This window comes from Nicotiana tabacum, chromosome 15 (assembly GCF_000715075.1).
Source record: "Nicotiana tabacum cultivar K326 chromosome 15, ASM71507v2, whole genome shotgun sequence".
Lineage (NCBI taxonomy): Eukaryota > Viridiplantae > Streptophyta > Magnoliopsida > Solanales > Solanaceae > Nicotiana > Nicotiana tabacum.
This window is the reverse complement of record NC_134094.1, coordinates 134,940,420-134,964,375: the sequence shown is the minus strand read 5'-3', so window position 1 is coordinate 134,964,375 and position 23,956 is coordinate 134,940,420. Positions and strand designations below refer to the sequence as shown.

The following is a 23,956-nucleotide window of genomic DNA, read 5'->3' as shown; positions in this document are numbered from 1 at the left end:
AAAGAAACCAAAACTCACGATTTTATCTCTGTCCAGTCATTTACTCTTCGCGATCGCGGAAAATTCTTCGCGATCGCGAAGCACAAAAATTTCCCGCCCAAAATTTGCCTTTCGCAATTGCGGAAAATGCTTTGCGATCGCGAAGCACAAATGTCCAGCTCTTTCAGATAACCTCTAGTATAATGGTCATAACCTTTTGTACAAAATTCCAAATTGTAATTGGTTTAGCTTTATAAAAACTAGACACCAAGGTCTATAACTTTCATTTGTTGCTCACCTCCCAATTCCTTATATATTCTGAGATATAAGCTTCCAAAGTCAGTCTTGTGCAACAAATAATTTCCAACTCTTCCCAGATAGCCTATAGTGTATCCATCATAACTTTTTGTACGCAACTCTAAATGACAATTAGTTTACCTTTCCGAAAATTAGACACAAAGAGCTACAACTTTTATTTTTGGATCATCTCCAAATTCTTTATAGATTGCGAGATATAAGCTTCCAAAATCGGGTCAGTGCAACAGAAATTTGTTCTACACGATCGCGAAAAGGCTTCCGTGATCGCGATTCACACTGCCCAAACAGCAAAATTGCTCTTCGCGATCGCGACCAATTGTCCGCGATCGCGATGCATACCTCTGTGGCCAAAAACCAGCAACTAAGAATGGCCTAAAAATGGTCCGAAATCATCCCGAAACTCACCCGAGCCCCTCGGGACCTCAACCAAATATACCAACAAGTCCTAAAACATCATACGAACTTAGTCGAAACCTCGAATCACATCAAACAACGCTAATACCACGAATCCTACCTCAATTTAAGCCTAATGAACTTTGAACTTTCAAATTCTATATCTTGTACCGAAATACATCAAATCAATCCGGAATGACTTCAAATTTTGCACACAAGTCATAAATGACATAACGAAGCTATTCCAATTTCCAGAATTGGATTTAGACCTCGATATCAAAAAGTCAACCCCCGGTCAAACTTCTTAAAAATTCAACTTTCGGCATTTCAAGCTTAATTCCACTACGGACCTCCAAATAATTTTTCGGACACGCTCCTAAGTTCAAAATCACCATACGGAGCTATTGGAATTTTAAAAAATTCAAATCCGAGGTCGTTTACACATAAGTCAATATCCGATCAACTATTTCAACTTAAACTTCCAACATGAAAGTTCATTCTTCTAAGCTAACTCAGAAATACCTTAAAACCAAAACCGATAATTTACACAAGTCATAATACCTCGTAGGAAGTTATTCAATACTTCAAATAGTTGAAAGGAGCGTAAATGCTCAAAACGACTGGTCGGGTCGTTACAGGGGAGGAATTGAATCGCATTCTTTTGCAACTTAACCAATTTAATTATTTATTTTACACATTAAAGAAAATATTTTTTTTATTAATTTAAAACTTAATATTAACTCATCCCAAGTTTTAATATTTAGCTATAATTACAACTTGGGATAAATTCGAAAACTTTCCTTCGAAATCCTATTTATAACACAAACTTCACATCTCTTATTTTTATTTTTATAACAAAATAAATTTTACATGATAAAATCTAATAACATCTATATAATGTTTCAAATTATCCTTCAATGGCATCAGATATCAAACACTAATTTAGTAATATAAAATTCTTTACATTAGTACAAAATAAAAGTATTTGCACTTCCAAAATGATAAAGCTGGGATTAGAACTCTTTCATCTCAAGCTCGAATTTAACCTATTCGATGTTTCATGTTGCATATTTATTTACCTGAAGTGAATATTGATCTTTAGAAATGAGATAAGTTAATCTTCTTTCTATTCAATTATATCTTTCAATTTATTTATTAATATTATAAAATTGTGAATGTATGATGAAAATTTAAATTCCTGATTTTACTGTGCTAATGTATAATAAGAATCTAAATCACTGAAATATGTCATATTATAAAATGCATTAGAAGGAAAATAGCCCCCCAAAAGTTGTAAGACACTAAAGTAAACATTTCAAACTCAATTTTAAATTGAGTCCTACGTTTTACGTTCAACATGTAAAAAAAATACTTAGACAAACTTGTCAAAAAATAAATTGGCTAATATCTTTTAAAATTTCATGAGAAAGTTCAATTGATGAACAAAAGAAATTACAATTATTGTTCTTTAATTTTTATTAATAATACGATATTCCTTTTAATTGTTTCAAATACAATGAGTATTCTACTTTTGTTTTATATATAACTTATGTTTACCTATTTTTAGTAGCTCTAAGTTTTGAATGATAAAAATATATTATAGTTTACAACAACTTTAATATTAATGGGCTTGAAATAAGGAAAACTATATAAAATAAAATTTAATTGCTTTTGGAATCCTAAATATAAGATTCTCTACATAATTCAGTTATGAAAATTTAATAATCAGAATTATAGTTTATTTGAGTATCCCAGATATTAGAAAAATAATTAAATGACCATTACTATATATTAGGAAAATATTTTAATTACTATTTTATCTAGTGTGAACTCTATTTTTAAAGGGTAAAAAAGGTGAACGATATTTCGCTAAGAACCTTCGTGCTTTTAATATAGTATAGATAGATTAGTAGTTTCTTTCTTCTCATTTTTTATAGTAAATAGAAAGAAAAAAATGAAAGCTAAAGCTAACACACTCTTGACAATTCCTAATCTATTATCTTGATCGTCTAGTTTTGGTTTTATTTATTGACACCACTAAATTTTGAAGTTAGACATAATATTGTGATAGTTATATTGTTAGATTAACATGATAATTACTACATAATGTCTGAAACTGCAAATCACAGGAAAACATGTGTCCGCTACTCTTAGGGTATGCACTAGGTGACCTATTTACTGTGCAATAGTTCATAAATCACACAGGACATGTAAATCGCACTAAGCAAATTCGGTGGAACGAGTTCTGACTGAGGAGACTGTTGGTAAGGGGAATCATCTCAGATTTTCCACATGGGAAATCACTCACTGAACCAACTCAGCCAAGCCTTGTGGGATGAAACTGTAAATTTATTGTTAAAAAGTTAAGTTAATTTTGTCTATGTCATGACCCAAACTGTAGGGCCGCGACGGGCACCCGGTGTCTAACTCAACCGAGTACCAACGTAACGTATCCTTCTTATCATAGTATCATGGGTAAATGAACTGGAAAGGCTGTCATGAGATAACTAGAATTACACATAAGAGAATACTCGACATGGGATGACCCAACATGATATAGAAGCTTATGCATGCGACATACGGGCCTATAAGAACGACATGATCATTTGTATACTCAAAACATAAAACGTCATAACATTTTTCTCATACCCCATATACATATATTATACGTGTATTATAACACCCCGAAAATTTTCGAAGTACTTAAGTGTAAGGCTTGGTAAAACTTGCAAAGAAAATAATGTTTCATGGTGCCGGACTAGGATTACGTATTTGAGGATTGTAGAAATTCTTCGCGGCGAGCTTGCGAGCCGTGGCTCGGACCTTTTGGGTTGAACAATGCACGAAAAAGTAAAGGAATATATTTGGCGGAACTATGCATTTCTGCGGTCCATTATGCGATCGCAGAATCACTCTGCGGACCGCATAATGGCCGCAGAGTGACGCAGTTAACTGGGTCAGTTGGAAGTAATTATGCGGTCGACTATGCGACCGCATAACCGTTATGCGGTGCACTATGCGACCACAGAACAGTTATGCGGACCGCATAGTGACCGTATACCCAAGCAGTTCTTTTGGCCATTTTGTAACCAATTATGCGACCGATATGCGGTCGATCGCATACCTTGTTCCGGAGCTCCATTTTTGGGTTTTTAAAACCCGACCTTATTTCGTTAAATACACTCTTTGAGCCATTTTTGAGACATAATCTCACATTTTAGAGTGAGAAAGAGTGCCCTAGAGTGAGAAGGTGTTCTTCAATTATTGTTCTTCAATTCTTGCTCAAGCTTTGGAAGATTAAGGAGGAAAACTTACTAGGTATTCATCCTAGAGGTAAGATTCTACACCCTAACCCTTAATTTCGAATTTTGTCTAGAAATGGGTAATAAGCAAGATAATTTTTGGGCAAGAGGGTTGTTTATTTTACATGCATATGTTATCAAAGGGTATAGAAAGATTGTTGAGCTAAATATGGTAAAGATTGGGTTGTGGGATGATGGAATCCTCCATAAAAGGACCTTGAACCTTAATTCACAATTAGTGTTTGATAAAATGCTCAAATGAGCTGAGACCATGAATATCTTCCTAATTATGGTTTAATTTTGTTATGTCTCAAATAGATTAGGATTGCTAGAATTTTCGGAACGTTGTAGTAATTTAAGGAAAGCTCAATTGAGTTATGTTGGCTAAACTTTCTCTTTTGGAATTGAATTCCATAATGTTTCCATGAGTTTCAAAGTATGGGTTGCGTATTAAAATGTGGTGGCTTGAATCGTATTTCAAATGAAAGTTAGTATGCCAAATTGTGTGAGAAAATCTTAATATTCTTAAGACTTTTAATTGCTCATATGTGTACCTAAAGTCTTGATTGGGAATGTCTTATTGTTGATAACCTATAAAGATGGTTGGAAGTGAAATCAATAAATTGGGAATATAAAGTGTGGCCAATGTGCTAATAATGAAAGTTATACTTGTGACAAATGGTGCCAATGAAATGAAATAAGATGAGAAAGATTATGAAATGAGCTTTGACTCAACGATTCCCAAATTGACTTCGACAATATAATCGGCTAAGAGTTTATGAACTCAAGTGATGCCCATATGTGACTGTTTTAGCTAATGATATGATTTGTAAGTAATTTTCAATGTGTTTTGCGTTCTTACATATTTGTGAGTGGAAATTGTGTATGATTTTAACTTGTACTTCGATTGCCAATCATTTTACTCCATTTATTGGAAAGAAATTGATTGTGTTTAAAGCCTTCATTACTAATGAATTTAAAGTTTTGATTTCCGAAATATTCTACTTCTTGATAATTACGATGATGATCTATGAAAGGGAAGAAATGAAAGTGTAGAATATGAAATACGGCCATTGCGTCATGAATAAAGAATCATATGTATGGCTAAGAGAGCCAATGAAATAATAATGTTGTTAGTGGTTGAAAGTACGGATTAGGTGATATGGGGTGTGAAAGGTTATGAGATGTACGTATTTGTACTTTTGTTTCCAATATATTATGAAACCCTATGGGCGGTCTATGAAACGCATAGGTATATTGTGTTATGAAATCCTATGGACGGTCTATGAAATACATAGATATATTGTGTTATGAAACCCTATGGACGGTCTATGAAATGCATAGGTATATTGTATTATGAAACCCTATGGACGGTCTATGAAACGCATAGGTATATTGTGTTATGAAACCCTATGGACGGTCTATAAAACGCATAGGTATATCATATTATGAAACCCTATGGACGGTCTATGAAACACATAGGTACATTGTGTTATGAAATCCTGTGGACGGTCTGTGAACTCATGGGTACATTTTATTATGAAATCCTGTGAACGGTCTGTGAACGCATAGGTACATTGTGTTATGAAATCTATTGTGATATGAAATCCTGTGGATAGTCTATGAACGCATAGGTACATTGTGTTATGAAATCCTGTGGACGGTCTGTGAACGCATATGTACATTGTGTTATGAAATCCATTGTGATATGAAATCCTGTGGACAGTCTATGAACGCATAGGTACATTGTGTTATAAAATCATGTGGACGGTCTGTGAACGCATAGGTACATTGTGTTATAAAATCCATGGTGATATGAAATCCTGTGAACGGTCTATGAAACACATAGGTGCATTGTGTATAAGAGGTATAGATGTGCGATATAAATAAACACTATGGACGGTCTATGAAGCAACTAAAGAAATCTCCCAATATGAGATATGGAAATTAATTTGAACATTGTCTTGATCCTAAATTGAGGTTTGATGTTGATTAAGGTTTTCATTGATATTATGATAATCTTGTTTGTATTATTTGTCATTCTATTGAGAGGGTGTTTAGTTATACATACTAGTGTTATTCGACAGTACTAACGTCCCTTTTGCCGGGGGCGCTGCATCTTTAATGGATGCAGGTGGTTCTACAACAGGTGGCATTGATCAGTGATATCAGTACACTCCTTTCAGCCGATTTGGTAAGCCCCACTTCATTTTGGGGTCATGTATCTTTTATTTCTCATGTACTTTGTGGTTGAGGTATAGCCGGGGCCTTATTTCCGGCATTTCCATATTACTCTTCAGTTGTACTTAGAGGCTCCGTAGACAGGATGTGGGTGGTACTTGATGTTGGGAATTGGATAGAATTGTTGGTATTTGGCAACATGTTTTTCATTAAATCTATAAACTCGTACTATTTTGGAAATATTAAATAATGCTGTTAATGGGAATGAAATGGAAGTGGTTAATGAAACCTCTTCAGTATTTGATTAACGGAGTACATCTCCTCTTTATTCACGAATGAATTTGGGTAGAATAAAATCTAACAGGCTTGCTCAGTCGGGTTCACTCGGTTGATCGTCGGTCGCGCTCCTCGGTTTTGGGGCGTGACATGTATATAACGCCATCTGGTCATGGATCAATATACATGTATAAATGCATGCAGTGCATAATGAAATAAGTCAATAAGATCTCTTGAAATGTCATGAGACCCGTGAACAGACGATATGATAGTAGGACATATGGAGAATCAAGAACATAGGTAACCCTAGTATTTCTAGGAATAGAATCATTCGTGAAAGTGGCGTGCTTGCTCGTTTCGTTGTATCATATGGATCATGCCAAAAGCAAAGAAGGGATAGCCTTAACATACCTTAATTCCATTCAGTCCTTAATACGTCCAAGCAATTCTTCAAACAACTCAACTCAATCTACCATAGCATAAAGAGATTCAAAATCAGTGTTGAGTAAAGGCTAAGTCCGCAACTTAAACTAGTAATTCATTTATGCAAATTTGGGCAGCATCTATACCATATACCAACAATAATGACCAGAGCAATCCAGAAATACATAATTATCAATAACAAGACATCATATAACAACAACAAGTCACAACTACTTCACGACGAGCGGTAAGCTCCGATTGAAACCCGTATACCCCATATCACCCCTTATAGACTTCTTACTTTAACTTACTAGTATTATTAACATGATAATGAAGTCATTCATCAATGATTTCAGCCTTATACCATATATTTATAACAAAAAAAACAATCTATAACTCCAATTATCCTCAATTAGCAACTTTATTCACTAGTTCATGTCTTGTCCATCCATTTAACTTAATCAATGTCAAGATAACCTTAAGCACATGCAAGAACACAATATACATACCTCTTACAGTATCTTCAAGTCGAAATATAAGTTATATTTAGCTTACAACAACCTTCAATAGCAATAAAATACCATAGAAGTGACTTAAGCCAATCTTCACTTCCAATCGCAAGTTTTGTATGCTTCTTTCACAATTCACTTGATAAACATATAGACATGCATAACAACAGAAACCATATCATAATCAAGTTATTTTCCCCATTTTCAGCCATTTATAGTTCATGGAAACAACCTTTCCAAAACAGTCCATTAAAACCCATAACATCTCAAACTATTTCAGGTCTCCCCTTGTAGTATTTTGCTCAAATAATGCAACTAGCACACAAACAACTTTAAGTACATATAGTAGGATTTTATACTCACTTTAAAAAGTAGAAACAACATGAAATTTCAGCCAAGCACGGCCCACAACTATTCTCAATAACACCACAACACTATAGGTGTTGTATTCTCTTCTTGAATCAACTTTTGGTGTTCAAGTTGGTGTATAAACACTTGTAGTTCACCTTGAAAATCTAATATATATGAAAGAGGGACTGATTATTACCTTAATCAATAAGAACAACACGAAAGCTGAGGTTACTTACCTTTGAAGAACCCCCCAAAACAGCCACAGGACGAAGAACTACGATCTAGCAAGCACCACAGGATTTCTAGCGTTGGATTCATGTTTTCATCTTAGGTTCTCACCCTAGAATCACGGAGGGACCATTGGAGAGAATTTAGGAGGATTTAGGAACTGTTTTGGACTAGAAAAATGAGTTAAAACGACGGAGATTTGACTTAAATACAAGCTAGAATTTTCCCCCGACTTTGTGGGTCCCACGGATGTTGCTTGTGCAGTCTCGCGAAAACGCAAATATCTCTCTACTCCATTATCGTATTGATGAACGGTTAAATGAGTTAGAAACTAGACTTAAATACCTTCAATTTGGTATATAATATATCCCAAAAAGACATCATAAAGCTTACGAAATATATTGCTCAAAAAGCTTCATTACAAGGCAAATCCTTAGTCGGTTTTTCTGCAACTTATATCCGATTTTTTCCAAACTTTATATTTCATATCCAAACATCATATATAGTCATATCATGACTTTAAACTCATTTAAATCATGATTAACAAGTCTCATATTCATCTTAACTTACTTAAAATTTTGGTAAACCTTTCTTATCCTTGTAGAAGGATTTCATCCTTTTTGAGCTTACATTAGATAATCCTATAATGACAGTGACGTCTGAAGTACGGGGTATAACAACATGTCCCATTAGAAACATTTGTCCCCGAATGATAACTCTTAAAGGCTTGCGAAAATGGGACGTAACATCATTAAATCGTTTTATATACTTTCAAAGAGGATCTCATTTTCAAGCTTACATCAATTGACTTACGACGTACTTTCACGTACAAAAACATGGGGTGTAACGTCTAGATTAGCTTGATCTATAAATCTTTGTGTCATTTTATTTGATGCAATTTATTCATGTATTAACCAACTTATTGGATGCAAAGGGGGCTAGAAAATAAAGAAAGAAAATACATACAGTCAAAAGAAGAAAAAAGAAACAACAAATTCTGCAATTTTACAAAAGTATTCTCAAACAGTATCTGGACAATGAACAAAAGTGACAATAATTACAAGCATTGCTTTTGTATACTTATAATAATTGAATTAAATCCTGGATGGGATAAGGGGAGTGGAATTTTGGAGGAAAGTACTAGCAGCTGCAACTCCACTACCAAACTTCACTGGATAACCAACATCCTTAAGTACCATTTCCACTCCAGCAAGACATCCCAGTAGTTGCAACTACACAGAAAAAAAAAACATGATTTTGTTATGTAAGTTATACTATAATAAGGAATTATATCAAACCTATAAAAGTAAGAGAGCACAAATTAACAGAGAATGAGTTATGTGACGGTATTTGACTGGGCATGAGTTTAAGATGTTAATTTGACTTATAAAATATAGCAGTGATGATGAAAGAGAGCAAACATCATATTTCAGTTGAAGTGTAAATAGTATAACAACGTTAAACGTTGTATAGAAATAGAATGGTGTAAAATATTTTGGAACGTCCCAAAAAGGAAATTGTGTCTCGGAAATTAGAATGGATTAGGGATGGAGTGGCAAATTCAAAGAGAACAAAAATATTGAGATATGACTCTTAAATATATGTCTAAAACCAAATGGAAACTCTTAACACTAAATATTATGAGTTAATTTGGTTCTTGAACTCTGAAAATCATTATAAGTTGACCAAACACATCCTCTGAGCAAGAAAATAAACATGGAGATTTTATGCTTTTGGCTAATTAGTATAGAGTTGTAAGTTGTAGCAGCCCTTTACTTGATGATATTGAATATCTAGAGCCAATAGACAAACAAACCAGAGCTTATGCAGTTATGCATATGGTTGTATGTCAACTGCTATCTCTACACAAATTCTCCTAATTCTCTGAACCAAACCACAATCTAAAGAAACTTGGTGACAGTCACATGTTCAAGAATGATCTTGAATTCCATAGTAGCAGTCACATGCTCGAGGAATGATCGCGTAATCTTTATCTTGTTAGACTTCACAAAATGTGTCATCAAATATGTAATCTGCAGTAAAAGAGAAAGGTTACCTCATTCAAGTTGCCAAGATGTCCTATTCTGAAAACCTTTCCTGCCACTTTGTTTAGGCCAAGACCTAAGCTTAAGTTGTATCGCTTCCATGCCCTTTTCACGATTTCAACACTATCGATATATGGAGGAACAACCACAGCTGTGACGGTGTCACTGAACCATTCCTCCTTCTGAGTACAGTTCTTCAATCCCCATGCCTCCACGGCAAGTCTGCATTCTCATTCAAAAAATTTGTATCATTTCTCCAATTATGTATGCTAAGGCGGAATCCTGGTGAAAGTGATGCATCTCCTAGATATACATTGATTTTACCAAGATTGGTAAGCTATAATGCTCAAGTTGACGTAGAATACTACTCCTTGTGTTTCATTTTATATGACGGTGTTTGACTTGACACGGAGTTTAAGAAAGAAAGATTTGTACTACATGCACAAAGGAATCTTAGAATTTATGGATTCGAACATGCTATGCATGACATTTCTGTGTCTATATGAGAATTTCATTAAAGTTAACGAGTTTCACATATAGAAAGGTGCCTTTCTTTTCGCAACAGACTAAGAAAGAGTTCCACATAAAACGGGACAGAGTAAGTATATTATCTTAGCAAAGTGCAAATTAAGCTGCGATTCACTAGTTGACAAAAACATGACAGGTACTAACAGAGGTTTTACTATTACCTTGTTGCTTTGCCCAGGCGAGCGTGTCTTGCAATAACATTTTCGAGACCTTCCTCAAAAAGAAGGTCGAGAGCAGCTCGGAGTCCATACAAAAGTTGGATTGAAGGAGTATATGGCCAATAAGTTCCCATCTTGTAGAACTTAAGGTAATCACTCCAGTCAAAGAAAACTCTCACTGATTTTGCAGTTTTGGCGGCCTCAAGAGCCTTGGGACTAGCACAGACTATCCCGAGTCCGGTGGGAAGGGAAAGTGCTTTCTGCGAACCAGTAAGCGCCACATCAACGCCCCATTCATCCATGCGAAAATCAAGTGCACAAATTGAGGACACTCCATCAACAAGTAAGAGAGCAGGATGCTGGTAGTGATCTGGCACGAAAATTGAAAGATAGCAAAATTAACGCATACTTTTTGAAATCTGAATTCAGTTTTTTGAAGTAAATATGCAACAGTTGGATACATTACCGAGTATTTTCCTTACAGTAGCCAAGTTGTTGGTAACTCCAGTGGCTGTCTCATTATGCACAATGCAAATCGCCTTAATAGTATGCGACTTATCAGCTGCGATTTTGGAGGCTAAAGCTTCAAGGTCTGCACCTTGGCCCCAGTCACTCTCAACAACATCAACATCAAAGTTGAGACGTTTCTGTTGATCAATCCAAAGCAGACTGAACTGACCGATGAGGAAAGATACAATGCGATCACCAGGAGACAACGTGTTTGTGAGTGCACTTTCCCATGCACCAGTTCCTGCCACATGGAAAAGTTATGAGGTTTGGCCATCTTGTGTTCAATATTTGAGCCACAAAAAATCAAGAACTATTTACTGATGATGCTGTTCATATTACTGCAAAGCCAAGATTTTCCTTTTTATGCTATAACAGAAGAGGGATAAAATCAATTTGAAAAGTTTCATCTTAATACAACAATGACAACACAACAACTACATCTCAACCACAAGCAAGTTGGGTTCGGATATATAAATCTCCACTATCCTTGTCGCTCCTTTCAAGCTCTTCTCCATATTTTTCCACTGGCATATAAATCTCTGATAGGACTAAAAGAGTCCTAGCTCTTCTCTATATTTTTCCACTGGCATATAAATCTCTGATAGGACTAAAAGAGTCCTCGAGAAGTATTGGATCATAAGTAAACGTGCTAACATGACTAGAACTTAATCCCATTTTCGGGCAAAAGATTCATTCTAATGCTAAACAAAATCTCATCTCTACATTTTAACTTCAAGGTGGATGATCAAGAGGATTAAGTCTAGCTAGGCAGTGGCGGAGATACAAGTCAGGGTTCGCTAGAATCCAATAACTTCGACTCAGACCATATATTTGTGTTAAGAAATCTATTTAATATATGTAAATAATCTATCCCGAACCTAGTAACTTATCATGTCCTAGATTCCAGAACCCATATACCCAAAATCCTGGATCCGCCTATGAGCCTAGGGAACTTGTATTTTGAGGAACTAATGTTTTAATTAAACCAAACTCATTCACATGCAAATATCAAGACTATAAAGAGTAAGATACCAATCATATTACTATACCTGTAGTTGGGATCAGAAATGGAGTTCCACTAGTTGTCTTGAAAATCTTCTTGACATCCTCAAGCAAGACCTTTGTGAGAGCTGGAACAGCTGGGGATCTGTAATCCTCGTTGTTCCGGTTCATCGCACGGAGAACTTGTTCCGGGATATTAACAGGTCCCGGAACAAACAAATGGTTTCTTCCAGGTCCATTAACATAGTCCATCTTCTCCCCCTTGAGATTTCAACTAATGCCTTCCATATACACACACAAAAAAAAAAAAAATTCCTCATATAAAAATCTTGAAAATTCCAATTACTGGTACTTCATTACCAATAGGATCTCAATTTTTACCAAATAGGAAAATGAAAAAAAAAATTTGTACCATTCATATTGCTCGTCCCTGAGACGAAGGTCTATTGGAAACAATATCTCTATCTCAACAAGGTAGGGGTAAGGCTGCGTACACACTACCCTTTCCAGACCGCACTATGTGGGATTACACTGAGTTTGTTATTGCTGTTGTACCACTCATATTGCTCAAACGCGACACTAAATAATACATTAAATTTATTTTTTTTCTCATCCTTTCTCCCTTCATTTCGACAAAGAATAACTTACTTTAGTTTTATGGAAAATGGAATTTTCTTTCCACTAATTGACTCAGTTAAGCACTCTGCACAATATCTGCCTAGATGTTAGGTAATCAGTAAGGAAAAGGTAAAACAATTTATAAGACACTTTTTACACGTTTTAGGATGTCCCAAAATGTTTGAAACAAATTCACTAATAGTATTATTCCACACAACCTCACAACTTTTCAAGATTCCAGAATCCAGTTTATTTTTTTGGATCAAGCTAATTTTTTCAATTAGTGTTACTTAGTATATCTTCCACTATACCAGTAACATAATATCAAATTAATATCTCAAACTTTGTGTTCCGTCAAACACTACTTACATAAAATGAGATGGCATGACTGCAGTGTCGGAGCCACATGAAACCAGGACTCCCCTTCGCCGGAAAATTATACTGTATTGCTAGATAAAAAAATTTATTTCATGTATATCTACCATATGTTGAATCCCCTTGACATTTCGGTATATTTAATTTTTTATATTTTGACACCTCTTAATGAAAATCCTGGCTCCGTCACTAGGCATGAGTGGATACAAAAACATAGTGTAACATATACTATGAGTTTAAGTTATAAACATGATAACCAGTAGTAAGAACTTATACACTATCGTTGTAACTTAAACCGTTATAACAGGTTACTACTCTATTTTGTAGGGTATCGTATCATATCAGGCTTGATACGAAGAGTTAAATGTTGTTGTATGTCAACTCAACATTTACACTATGAGTTTACATAACATAAACTCCCAAAGTAAAATATATATATATATATATATATATATATATATATATAAACATTTATACATATACAAAAATATATTGTAAGATACAAGTGGCTTTAGAAGAGCAAGTACCTGGAATGCAGTTAAATAACTATAAATGGCTCAGAACAGAGCAGAGCAGAGAAGCAAAGGAAAGGCAATATGAAAAGTCCAAAGCAACAAATACAATCTCTTATAAGAGCAGCATGAGACCACTCAAGCTTCTTTGTGGGTCCCACCTTGGATTTGACGTGGCAGATAAGTGACTTACGTGGATGGTAATCTTGTGGCTAAGATTTTTGGGAATTTTGATACGTCCAATTTTCTTTTTACCTTAATTATTTTTTCAAAGTAATATTTTTTTCCTCAAAAATTTAGATTTGAACTCCTACTTAAACATTCACTTTCTAAGTACTTTAACTTTGATTTTGTATGCTATATTATACTCTTGTAAAAGTGTTTTCTTTTTTAAGTGATCCCATAATACTTGACCATGCTCGAGAATAGATAGATTACAAAAAAGCCTACGTTCAAAAGATTTAAAGATTTTTTAAAAATTTACTTAAAAAATTACAGCCTTGCAATTTTACTTTCTCTATTGATATTTTCGAATAATCTATAGTTTGCATACACGTAGAGTTTAAATGTTATGTACTCTATACAGAAGTATAAATATTTCATGAAATTCTTTGTAGCAAGTGTAATATGTAACTAACCTAGTATAGCTGATTATTATTTATAATATTAGTGTGTATAACTTAAATCCGTAGCAAAAGAATAAAACACGTGAGAATAGTTAAAAAATAAGATCTTCTGCATAATTAGAGTTTATTGCGAAACACCACACATCTCCCCTCCCCACTTGACGTACCACAAGCTATTTATTTTTTGAGGATAAAGTTTCGAAGCACTAATAATTTTGTCGAAACTTCTTTTTATAATACATTTTATGCTAAAAATATTACATTACTCCCTACTTAAACTCGAGTTTAATAATATATATATCATGAGAAAATTCTTGTACATCTTACGTTAGCTAACGTTTTTCAGCTCGTTGTTATATTTGATGGATTAACTTTAACAAATACATGGTTATAGTGGAATATGAGAAAAATAAAGCTTATCATATAGACTAGAAAACAATGACGAAGCGTAAAGAAAGCCATTAAAATTGTACATCATACGAACTAAATACAGACCACAGAAACATTAAATGTAGAGCATGAGGTTGAGAAAGAATTTGTGAAAAGATAAGAAGATAAAAAGGGGCATATGAACCACTCCCTAATTTGTGGGAAGCAATAGCTATACCTAGCATTTTCTTATTTTTGTTTTCTTGTTACTTCCTTTTCATTGCTTTGTTTTTTATTTCTATGTTTTGGCCATTTGTTCCAATCTCTCATCCATTCTTTTGTCCAACCCTGCACCCTTACTAAGTGGTCAAATCTTACTAGGATTTTTTTTCATTTCTTTTCTTTCTTTATTTACCTTTTAGTATTCATGCCTAACGCACTCAAGAGTATGACCTAGTAGTTAGTAAGATGAGAAAAGCTTCTGCAACATAAAAAAAAATTCTTTTTCTTTCTTTATTTACCTTTTAGTATTCACGCCTAACGCACTCAAGAGTATGGCCTAGTAGTCAGTAAGATGAGAAAAACTTCTGCATTATTAAAAAAAAAAATTAGGTGATTTTTTTTTATCTGTCTAATCTTGTAAGAGGTATTACTTGGTACATGTGCTCATGAAAGGTAGTAAATACCTGATATATTAACTAAGGTGCATACAAATTGACCCCGAATATCATCGTTAGATAAAATCATGTTCAACCTCTTCCCTAAGTCAAAAAAAATAACAACTGCAACTTCAAATGCTATAGAAGAAAGGAAAAGTTGAAAGACAAATATAACTCTCAAAAGTATAGTTTGGAGAATGAATCAGTTGAGATTCATAATAGGGAAATTGCACATTATGATACTTATATAAAGTGCCATGTTTTTTATTGTTCCATTTAGCAATACAGCTAGTACACTATTCCACACTTGAGAATTCCAAAAAGTTTGTGCTGTAAGCTTGTTTTTTCTTTATAGAACCTCTGTTTTTTCTTTTTAGAACCTCATTCCCTTTTCAAGAATTTTCCTAAAATTATACTCCTAAATATGCAAAAGCAACATTTACCTTCTTCCCCTTTCTACCTACACAGAGTACTACCTTCTTTCAGGCAAGGTAAATGAGAAAATGACAGTCCAAATAAAGGAAAAAACTCCAAAAACTGCATAGTCCTAAAATACTTGGTCACAACATCTACATGGACATTCCAGAGTGATATTTCTTTGGCCAAAGGCCTTAGGTGCGTCTAAAGTCTTATTGCCTTAGACAGGAGCGAAGGAACGTCTCATTCGCCTATGCCTTATGTTGTTTTTCAGAGCGCAATACAACAAGAGAAAGTGAACAGGCAACAGAACAGACAAAAAAAGAAAAAGAAGAAAACAGACATACGCAGATGAAGATTTCATCCAATTTCTTCGCATACATCGACTTCAAATCCCTTTACATCCTTAGTAAACAGTATCTACAGGTAAATCAACAACAGCCAGTTTAATATAACAAAAGTCCAGGGGATTATACCAGGCTGCGAGGGGTGGGAAATCATCCATAAGAGTACTAAAATGTTCTTAGCCCCCCAAAAAAGGACAAAAATAGCAGGATAATCCACTCGGTTTTTTCCCTGAATGATACATGGACTTCAATATCTTACTAAATTATAACAAAACGGATAATGACCGTATAAGTTCTGACTTCACCATGGCATACTTCAGTAATACTTTCCACCAGATTGTCCTAACTTGATTAATCAGAAAAAGTACAACACATGGCTTTTAGCTAGATTTAGCCACCAATGAAAGCCAATCCGGATTGGTCCAAGGCCTGAAGGCTCCTTCCTGTGTGAGATTCTAGCAAACACAGAAGAGGACACTTGGAGCTTATATTGTATAATTAAATTTATGTAAAGCACAAAAAATGAGATGAACAGAACATAGTATGAATCCGAGCTATTGCCTTGAATATAGGATTAACGTAAATGCTGTTTCAATGCAAGCATAGAATTTATCTTCTCATTCCCTCATGCTGAAATTCCTCACACTAGCCGAATGAGATCAATGCTCAAGTCACTTTTATAAGAGTTGCAAGCAACCAGCATATGAATAAAAATTGAGGCTTTTTTAAAGCTTCAATTAAGCCTAATGAAAAACCAAAAAAGAGAAAACGCTAGCTTCAATTGGATCAGGTTATCGATTTTCCAAACATTTGATTCTGCCAATCACTTGAAAGTTTAAATATAGGCCAATAATAAAGTCAGACAAGAGATAAACAGCAAGGATGGTCTGTCTTATATAGGCATATTGAATGTTTTGTAAACTTCAGTTCATCTAACAATAACACCAAATGATTTGCTTACGTAATAAGTTATAAGGAACAAGCTACGATATTTTATTATCCAGAAAACAATCGAGGACGATGAAGCTTGGCTTTGGCTACAAAAGTACTCCATAGAGTGCTTCATTTATATTGTCACTTGTTGATACGTTGATTGATCTGATCCTTACCTACTTTAAGCATATGAGACATAACTCAAGCTGGAATACTAAACATAATTACTTATTAATGAGGTCAAAGGAATTTATTATGTTGTCTATTATTACTAAAAGGATTAGGTTATTAATTGCTTTCTAAAGACATCTAATTGGACTAGCATTTTATGATTGTGAAATACGGTTAAGCCGTGTACATAAAACTGATATCCATAAAGTAATTACTTTTTATATTGATCAGTATCAGTTAGTTCACTTGTTTGAGCAACTAACCTGTAACCAAAAGAAAAAGCCACGCAAGATGTATAACTTTTTTCTGTTGTCGTCATCAACTTCTTTAAGTCTTTCATGAAGGTCTGCACATTTAAAGCGGACAATCATTACATAATGTCATTAAGTGAAACTAAAATAAAGATTAACAGAAGCACAGAGATCAAATGCTGTTTACAGTGTCAACTGCAGAGAACACAAAGCAAAAATGTCCAAGAAAATTTTGATTAAGGTGAAGGGGGGCCCCGTGGAATTAACTTTTGAACAACCTTCAATTATGCTAAGGAGTAAGGGAAGTAAGAAAAGAAGCCTCCTCTATAAATGTATATGTTTAGAAAATCAAAATGCCAAAAATCCCAAATATCACAAGCTTGTTTATTGTTGTTAACCAAGATACAGATTGCTGTAAGACGGAAAGAAAATCACTTACCATAGAGTGCAAAATCGATATGCTAGAGGTAAAATCTTCTTTAGATGACAGTAATAATTGAGGACTTTCAGAATAGAAAATTGATTCGAATTTTTTTTTTTTTGGATTGCGAGAAAATTGTCCAAAAACCAAATGAGATCATGACATAATTCTTAGAGATAACATATGCATGCATATTGGCTTTTAATATGTTTGAGGCTCGCAGGAATAATTTTTCAATTACTGCCACAACATTATTACACCAAGCGATCTCAAAAGAATTTCTAGAAATTGATAGAAAACTTGGAAAATATCTGTAATCTGGCTATAATTCACCTTTACAGGTGGCCAGGTACTTCAGGAAGGAGAAAACTGGGGAGTTTTCTATTGGTTAAAGTCCAACTCAAGCATATTACCTTTTCAACAATTTGATACTTAGCCAAAGGTATCACTTCTTTAGCTGTTCTCTTGGATAGTTCAATAATTAAATGGCAACTTTCTCCTTTTTTTCCAACCCTTGCACACAGGGGTAGTCGGGTATTCATACTAGGACAACCTTTTAGGCTCATGACTAATTATCTATACACTAGAGATACGTTGAAATTTTATACCAAAAGCTTGAAGCGCATCCTAGATCTTCTTTTTTTCCCTAAGGAAGCGGGGCAAGTGGAGTAGTACCAATATTTTGAAATGTAAAGCAACGCATCACAACACTGCAATAAAATAATAATAATTTAAGATGCTTATCTCACCTTCATAGTGATCCAAATATGATTTTCCCATTATCCTTGTCGGGTAAGATATTCCCCCATTACGCAAGTCCATATTCCTAACAGTAAACTTTTTACTTTTGACAGCTTTCCACAGTCCTATAAACTCCTTTTGATCGTAAGGCTTCTCAAGAAGAGCCTTGACTTTCCACCAGAAATCAGAATGCACGGTTTCCGTTGGGCAGCTATCCTCAACCTTAAAATTCATTATATCATCAATATACAAGCATCAGAGCGGAAAATTTTCCAGAAACTTCAAATTAACTAAGAAAGCAAGGAGGTGTGGGGAGGGTAAAATAAAATGGGGAGGAGACACAGAGAACGAGGATCATACACTTCCATAGTGTTTAGCTGAAGAAGCTTCCATGAGTCTAGAGCTTCCTTCTTTCCCAACTTTACCATTATCATTAACAAGTATTTCAAGATCTTCTTCATCAGCTTTGCTTTCAAAATCGTGACCACTTTTAAATGAAGCTTCATCTACATTAGCTACCTCTTCTTTGACAGGGACAATTGCTGATTTTGCCCCCGTTACCTCTTCGTTGACAGAGACATTTGCTGATTTTCTCCCTTTTCGAGTCGTCTTCTCTTTACTTGACCTCTTCTTTTTCTCATCCTTTCCCTGCCTCTTGGATGCATCATTCTGGTTCCCGCTGTTTTTCTGGCTCGTAAACCTCTTTTTCTTCTTTTCCTTGGATGCATCATTTTTCCCCTTTACCTTATATTTCCTAATAAATGAGGTTTTCAAGCGCCAATTCTTGCTTATAAATTTCTCCAGAAGTAAGGAATAGTCTTCATCTACATCAGATGCCTCTTCTTTGGTAATGATATTAGTTGGTTTTCTCCCTTTCTCTGTCTTACACTTCTTATTTGACTTATTCTTTGTCTCACCCCTCCGACGCCTCTTGAATGCACCATTTTCCCCCGTGCTAAGTTTCTGGTTCATAAGCCTCTTTTCTTTCTGAGAATCAAAAGGCTCAAATATCACATCGCTATCTCCTGCTGATCCATCATTATCATTTTCCAGGACAGTTCTTGAAAATGGCTGACTTTCTACTTTATCTTTGCTACTGACATTACCTAAATCCTTCGCATCCCCAGCATCTTGTTGTTTTCTCTGTCCTGAAAGTTCGCACTCTTCATCAGATCCATCCTCTTTCTCATACTCTACAAACACAGGAAACCCATCCTCTCTATCAATTTTAACCACATACGATTTCCCATTTGGCTTAGCATTAGCCAAAAACTTCATGTATTCTGGGTCATCCTCATCCTCATCCTCGTCCTCATTCGCATCCTTATCCTCATCCTCATCCTCACACTCGCCCTCATCCTCGTCCTCGTCATGATTAAGCCTATCCCTAGGAACAGTAAAACCTTCATTTCCACCTCCATTTGTGTATGACTGAGAATCTTTATCATAGTTATAGAGAAGCATCAAAAACTGTACATAGTCTTCATCCACATTCTTAGTCTTTCTAATCTGTTTTTTAAAACGAATAACATCACTATTCTCAAACTCTGAACCATTATTGCAATAGTGGGCCCTCTTTCTCTGTAAACGGGATATGTCATACATTATATCAGAGCCCTTCAATCCCAGTCGCCCCATTTTAATGGGATTCAGCTTTTAAAACGAATAGATCAGAGCAACAGCTTCACTCCTATCCCTTCCCCACATCCACAAACAAATCAGTTCACTACCTATCCACTACCTATCTTGAAGCTTCTTAAATTCCATTACCAATGTCAAGACCTCTGCTGAAACAACGATCAGAGGCAAACGAAAATGAATATACTCAATGTGAGTTAACTAAAGATATTTTTTACCAAAAAAAGAAAAGGCTTACCCCATGCAGAAAATGCTCCGTAGGGTAGGAGGAGAGTGGGCATATAATATAAGCAGCCTTCCCTTTGGATTTATGCTAAGATGATTCTTCCACGCCTGGAACACATGACCTGCAACTAACCAAAGGAGCAACTTTTTCATTGTGTCAATGTTGCCCTCTAGTAACATTGAACTTTAACATTCACACAACATCAATATTTACAAAAACCTATAACTTGTTAAAAGTTCCATAACATCCAGCTGAATTCATTGTTCAATTGTTGAAGGGGAAAAGAGTCAGCTTTCTCTGAAGTCTTAACACTTGATACTCTATAAAGAGGACATCATCACTTTAAAGAACAATAACCACCCATCATAACTTTGGTTAAAGAGATAACTAAATAAATAAAGTACACCTTTTCTAATAGCATAAACTTTTGGATGAAGTAGTAATACAAATAGATTTAACATGGTATGAGAATCCACATATATCGCTCAAGAAAAAGAACATTGAACACATAATTAAATAAGTAAAAGTATAATCTCTCTTGCTGTTGAGTATTTGCTAGCCGCAAAGGCTTTGGTCTAGTGGCAAGAACACAACACGTGAATTGTTTTAGGCGCACGTCAGGGTTCGAATCCCGCAGCAGACAAAAGCTTGGTATTCAAGTGGATAAGGGTAGAGAGTCTGGTCCATTATTCATCGAGTTCATGGAGCTAGAATTCATACAAGGAGATCCGAAAAAAATACTAGAGTGTCACACCTAGAATTGAACATGCGACCTAAAGCAATTTTTGAACGCCTTTACCACTACACCAGAAACTTTCCTCATGTCAAGTAGATTCAATAGTTCATATCTAACCAAAAAAAGTTAGTTTTTGCCCCTATTTACGTAGTACCACTTTCCTTCGAAGGGGATTCAACTGAACCCCCTTGCCTCCCTTTAGCCTGCCCCTGGTTCTCGGGGACAAGGACAGATGGAGTGTTGTACCGCCGGGTTCGTCTGAACCCGGTACATTGATGCGTAACATAAATTTATGTTTAAAAATAAACTAAAATTGAAACAAATAGCATGTCTGAACCCATAATTTTAAAAATACATTCAATGCTAAGAACCTTAAAGGTTAAACCTACAAAACTTAAATCCTGGATGCTCTGGGATTGTCAGATTATTAAAAAAAAAAAGGATCTTTCTAACTGATACGCTTTAAGACATGCATTTGTGGACCAACAAAAATAATCACACAATAGGACATAGTGAAAACATAAATAAGCAAATAAAAGCTATAAAAAGGAGAAAAAAAATACACAAAATCACATGATACGAGGTATTGAAGACATAATTAATAAATAAAACTCTGTCCTCTCTTAGCTTCAAAGCTTTTATCATCTTCAATTGATTCTGTTAAAAGCCAAGATTTCGAATACCCAAAAAACCCAAATGCATATATACAGATTATATGTATGTCACTTTTCGAAAAGATAAACAGAGACTTATATACATCACCTATAAAACAACACCATAAATTAACTAACCATTAATGAGCCTAATTTAGCACAGTAGAAGCTGAAGAAAAAGAAAAGGGAATAATCTAATTGGCTGCTCACCGTCGCGGAAGAAGAAGAAGAAGAAGAATGACAATGCCAGATAATTGCTGCTCTGTAATTAGTTCTGTGAAGAGAAAAAAAAGATCCAACTTTTACTGAACTTTTTCTAATTATGCCCTTTTTTTTTGGGGTGGGGGGTGGGGGTGGGGGTGGGGGTGGGGGGTGGTGGAGAGTGGGGAATGTGTTTTCTAATTTTTATTTTATTTTTGTTGACTAATCTAGATTCACTAAATATTTATAAAAAAATTAATATAAACTCAATTGTTATTATAATATATGAACTTAAGCACATAAACTTTAAATTCCAAATCCTAATTTTATTTGAATTATTCTTTACGGGTATGCTTGGTGATTCAATTCTCTTCTTTTCTTTTCATGTATATTTAATTGTTGTAATTCCTTTTTAATTACTAAAATCTCTATGCAAATTTTTTGGAACGAAAGTAGATAAAAGAAAGAAAAACAAAATTTTAGTCATAGACAAGATTCGAACATATGATTTTGTATGATTATAGACTATGCTTTGTAAATGTAAGAAAAGGATAATAACTATCCAAACTAATTTTATTTTCAGTTTACATTATTTAACACAAGGGTATATCAGCTTCAATGCAATTCATCAAATATATGAAAAAGAAAAAGGTGTACACTAAAATTATTCAGTGATTTTAGTTTTAAAAAAAATTATAATGCATATATTATACTTTTAACTTTGTCCAGAACCAAACAGACCTAAAATATTTATTGCTTGCAAAAGTCATTTTGCAGCTTTTGAGGCGAATCTATTGATTGAACAGAGGCGTATCTCAATCATGGAAACTTGTTTTGGTCTTATGAATTTGTCGTAAGAGTGTAAAAGAGTATAAGAGTGTAAATCAAGATTACTATAATTTCTGATTATTAACAAAATCAAATAATTTTTTTAGACATTCTATTTTTTCATTGGAATGATTGAAAGTTATTTATTATCCTAACAATACCTACAAAAAAATATTGCAAACAGAACTTTAGCACAAGTCCATAAGACCAAAACAAATTTCCATGATTGAGATACGCCAGTGTTCAATCAATAGATTCGCCTCAAAAGCTGCAAAATGATTTTTGCAAGCAATAAATTTTTTGGGTCTGTTTGTTTCTTGACAAAGTCAAACTAAGACGCAATTTATTTAAATTCATAAATCTAAATTAAGTATTGCATTAGATCTGCTCACTAGATAATTAAGGTTTGTTTATTTTATCAACTTTTATTAAAAAAATAATAAATACAGAATTCAAATAGATTAATATAAGTATTAAAGAAAATTAATTTACATGGTGTTGTAAGAATTGTTTCTTTGACGACTCACATCTAAAAGCTAGCAGCACTGGCAGGCATGGTGGCGAATGACGATGATAGTTGTAAGATGGTGGTTGCTAGTGGTCGTGGTTATGCGGAGGAGGCTAGGATTGTGATTGCTATATTTAGTGGCGGACCCACCTTATAGGAAGGGGTCCCTTCTCAGTGGCAGAGCCACCTTATAGGAAAAAATACACTGTGTAGCTAGGTAAAAAAATAAATTATATGTATATATATTATGTATTGACTCCCCTTAATTTCTTGATATGTTTACTTTTATATATTTTGACACACCTTAACGAAAATTCTGGCTCCGCCACTGCTAGTAAACCTATTTACCTATGGTAGTTGAGTGATGGTGCTCAGAGGTGATGGATGTGCGATGGCTAATAGTGGTGGTTGGCGGTGATGATTAGTATCATTGGTTGTATAGTTGAAGTTGGTATGTATTGGTGACGATGATTTGTGGTGGTGGTGGTTGTACAATGGAGGTTGGTGATGGAGTGATTGGTGA

General features: G+C 34.6%; 2 protein-coding genes across 7 annotated transcripts; both read right to left on the bottom strand.

Moving 5' to 3' along the window:
• Positions 1-8,944: 8,944 nt before the first annotated feature.
• LOC107795801 (serine--glyoxylate aminotransferase) lies at positions 8,945-13,851 on the bottom strand. Of its 3 annotated transcripts, none has more exons than XM_016618496.2 (6): positions 13,724-13,851; positions 12,251-12,484; positions 11,158-11,442; positions 10,695-11,061; positions 10,017-10,227; positions 8,945-9,192 (listed from the first exon to the last, which is right to left on the bottom strand). In XM_016618496.2, exons 2-6 carry the CDS (start codon positions 12,453-12,455, stop codon positions 9,055-9,057), a joined length of 1,206 nt encoding a protein of 401 aa, XP_016473982.1. In that variant the 5' UTR covers positions 12,456-12,484; positions 13,724-13,851; the 3' UTR covers positions 8,945-9,054. The 3 variants fall into 3 exon arrangements, with proteins under 3 accessions (XP_016473982.1, XP_016473983.1, XP_075087480.1); XM_016618497.2 differs by having other exon boundaries at positions 12,251-12,477; positions 13,724-13,795; XM_075231379.1 differs by lacking the exon at positions 13,724-13,851 and adding an exon at positions 12,616-13,717.
• Positions 13,852-16,137: 2,286 nt separating this feature from the next.
• LOC107795802 (uncharacterized) lies at positions 16,138-22,203 on the bottom strand. Of its 4 annotated transcripts, none has more exons than XM_016618502.2 (6): positions 22,107-22,203; positions 20,520-20,628; positions 19,004-20,430; positions 18,652-18,865; positions 17,494-17,576; positions 16,138-16,581 (listed from the first exon to the last, which is right to left on the bottom strand). In XM_016618502.2, the coding sequence occupies exons 3-6, from the start codon at positions 20,279-20,281 to the stop codon at positions 16,507-16,509; spliced, it is 1,650 nt and encodes a 549-aa protein (XP_016473988.1). In that variant the 5' UTR covers positions 20,282-20,430; positions 20,520-20,628; positions 22,107-22,203; the 3' UTR covers positions 16,138-16,506. The 4 variants fall into 4 exon arrangements, with proteins under 4 accessions (XP_016473988.1, XP_016473984.1, XP_075087479.1 ...); XM_016618498.2 differs by having other exon boundaries at positions 19,004-20,427; positions 22,107-22,198; XM_075231378.1 differs by having other exon boundaries at positions 20,520-20,634; positions 22,107-22,193.
• Positions 22,204-23,956: the final 1,753 nt, after the last annotated feature.

Excerpts from the sequence above, each read along its gene's own strand:
- LOC107795802 (XM_016618502.2), bottom strand. The coding sequence starts at position 20,281 with ATGGGGCGACTGGGATTGAAGGGCTCTGATATAATGTATGACATATCC. Across the intron at positions 18,866-19,003 it reads CAGCTAAACACTATGGAAGT|GTTGAGGATAGCTGCCCAAC; the intron begins GTATGATCCTCG and ends ATGAATTTTAAG. Across the intron at positions 17,577-18,651 it reads ATATTTGGATCACTATGAAG|ACCTTCATGAAAGACTTAAA; the intron begins GTGAGATAAGCA and ends TTAAATGTGCAG.
- LOC107795801 (XM_016618496.2), bottom strand. The coding sequence starts at position 12,455 with ATGGACTATGTTAATGGACCTGGAAGAAACCATTTGTTTGTTCCGGGA. Across the intron at positions 11,062-11,157 it reads TACTGTAAGGAAAATACTCG|ATCACTACCAGCATCCTGCT; the intron begins GTAATGTATCCA and ends TTTTCGTGCCAG. Across the intron at positions 10,228-10,694 it reads CGCCTGGGCAAAGCAACAAG|ACTTGCCGTGGAGGCATGGG; the intron begins GTAATAGTAAAA and ends ATGAGAATGCAG.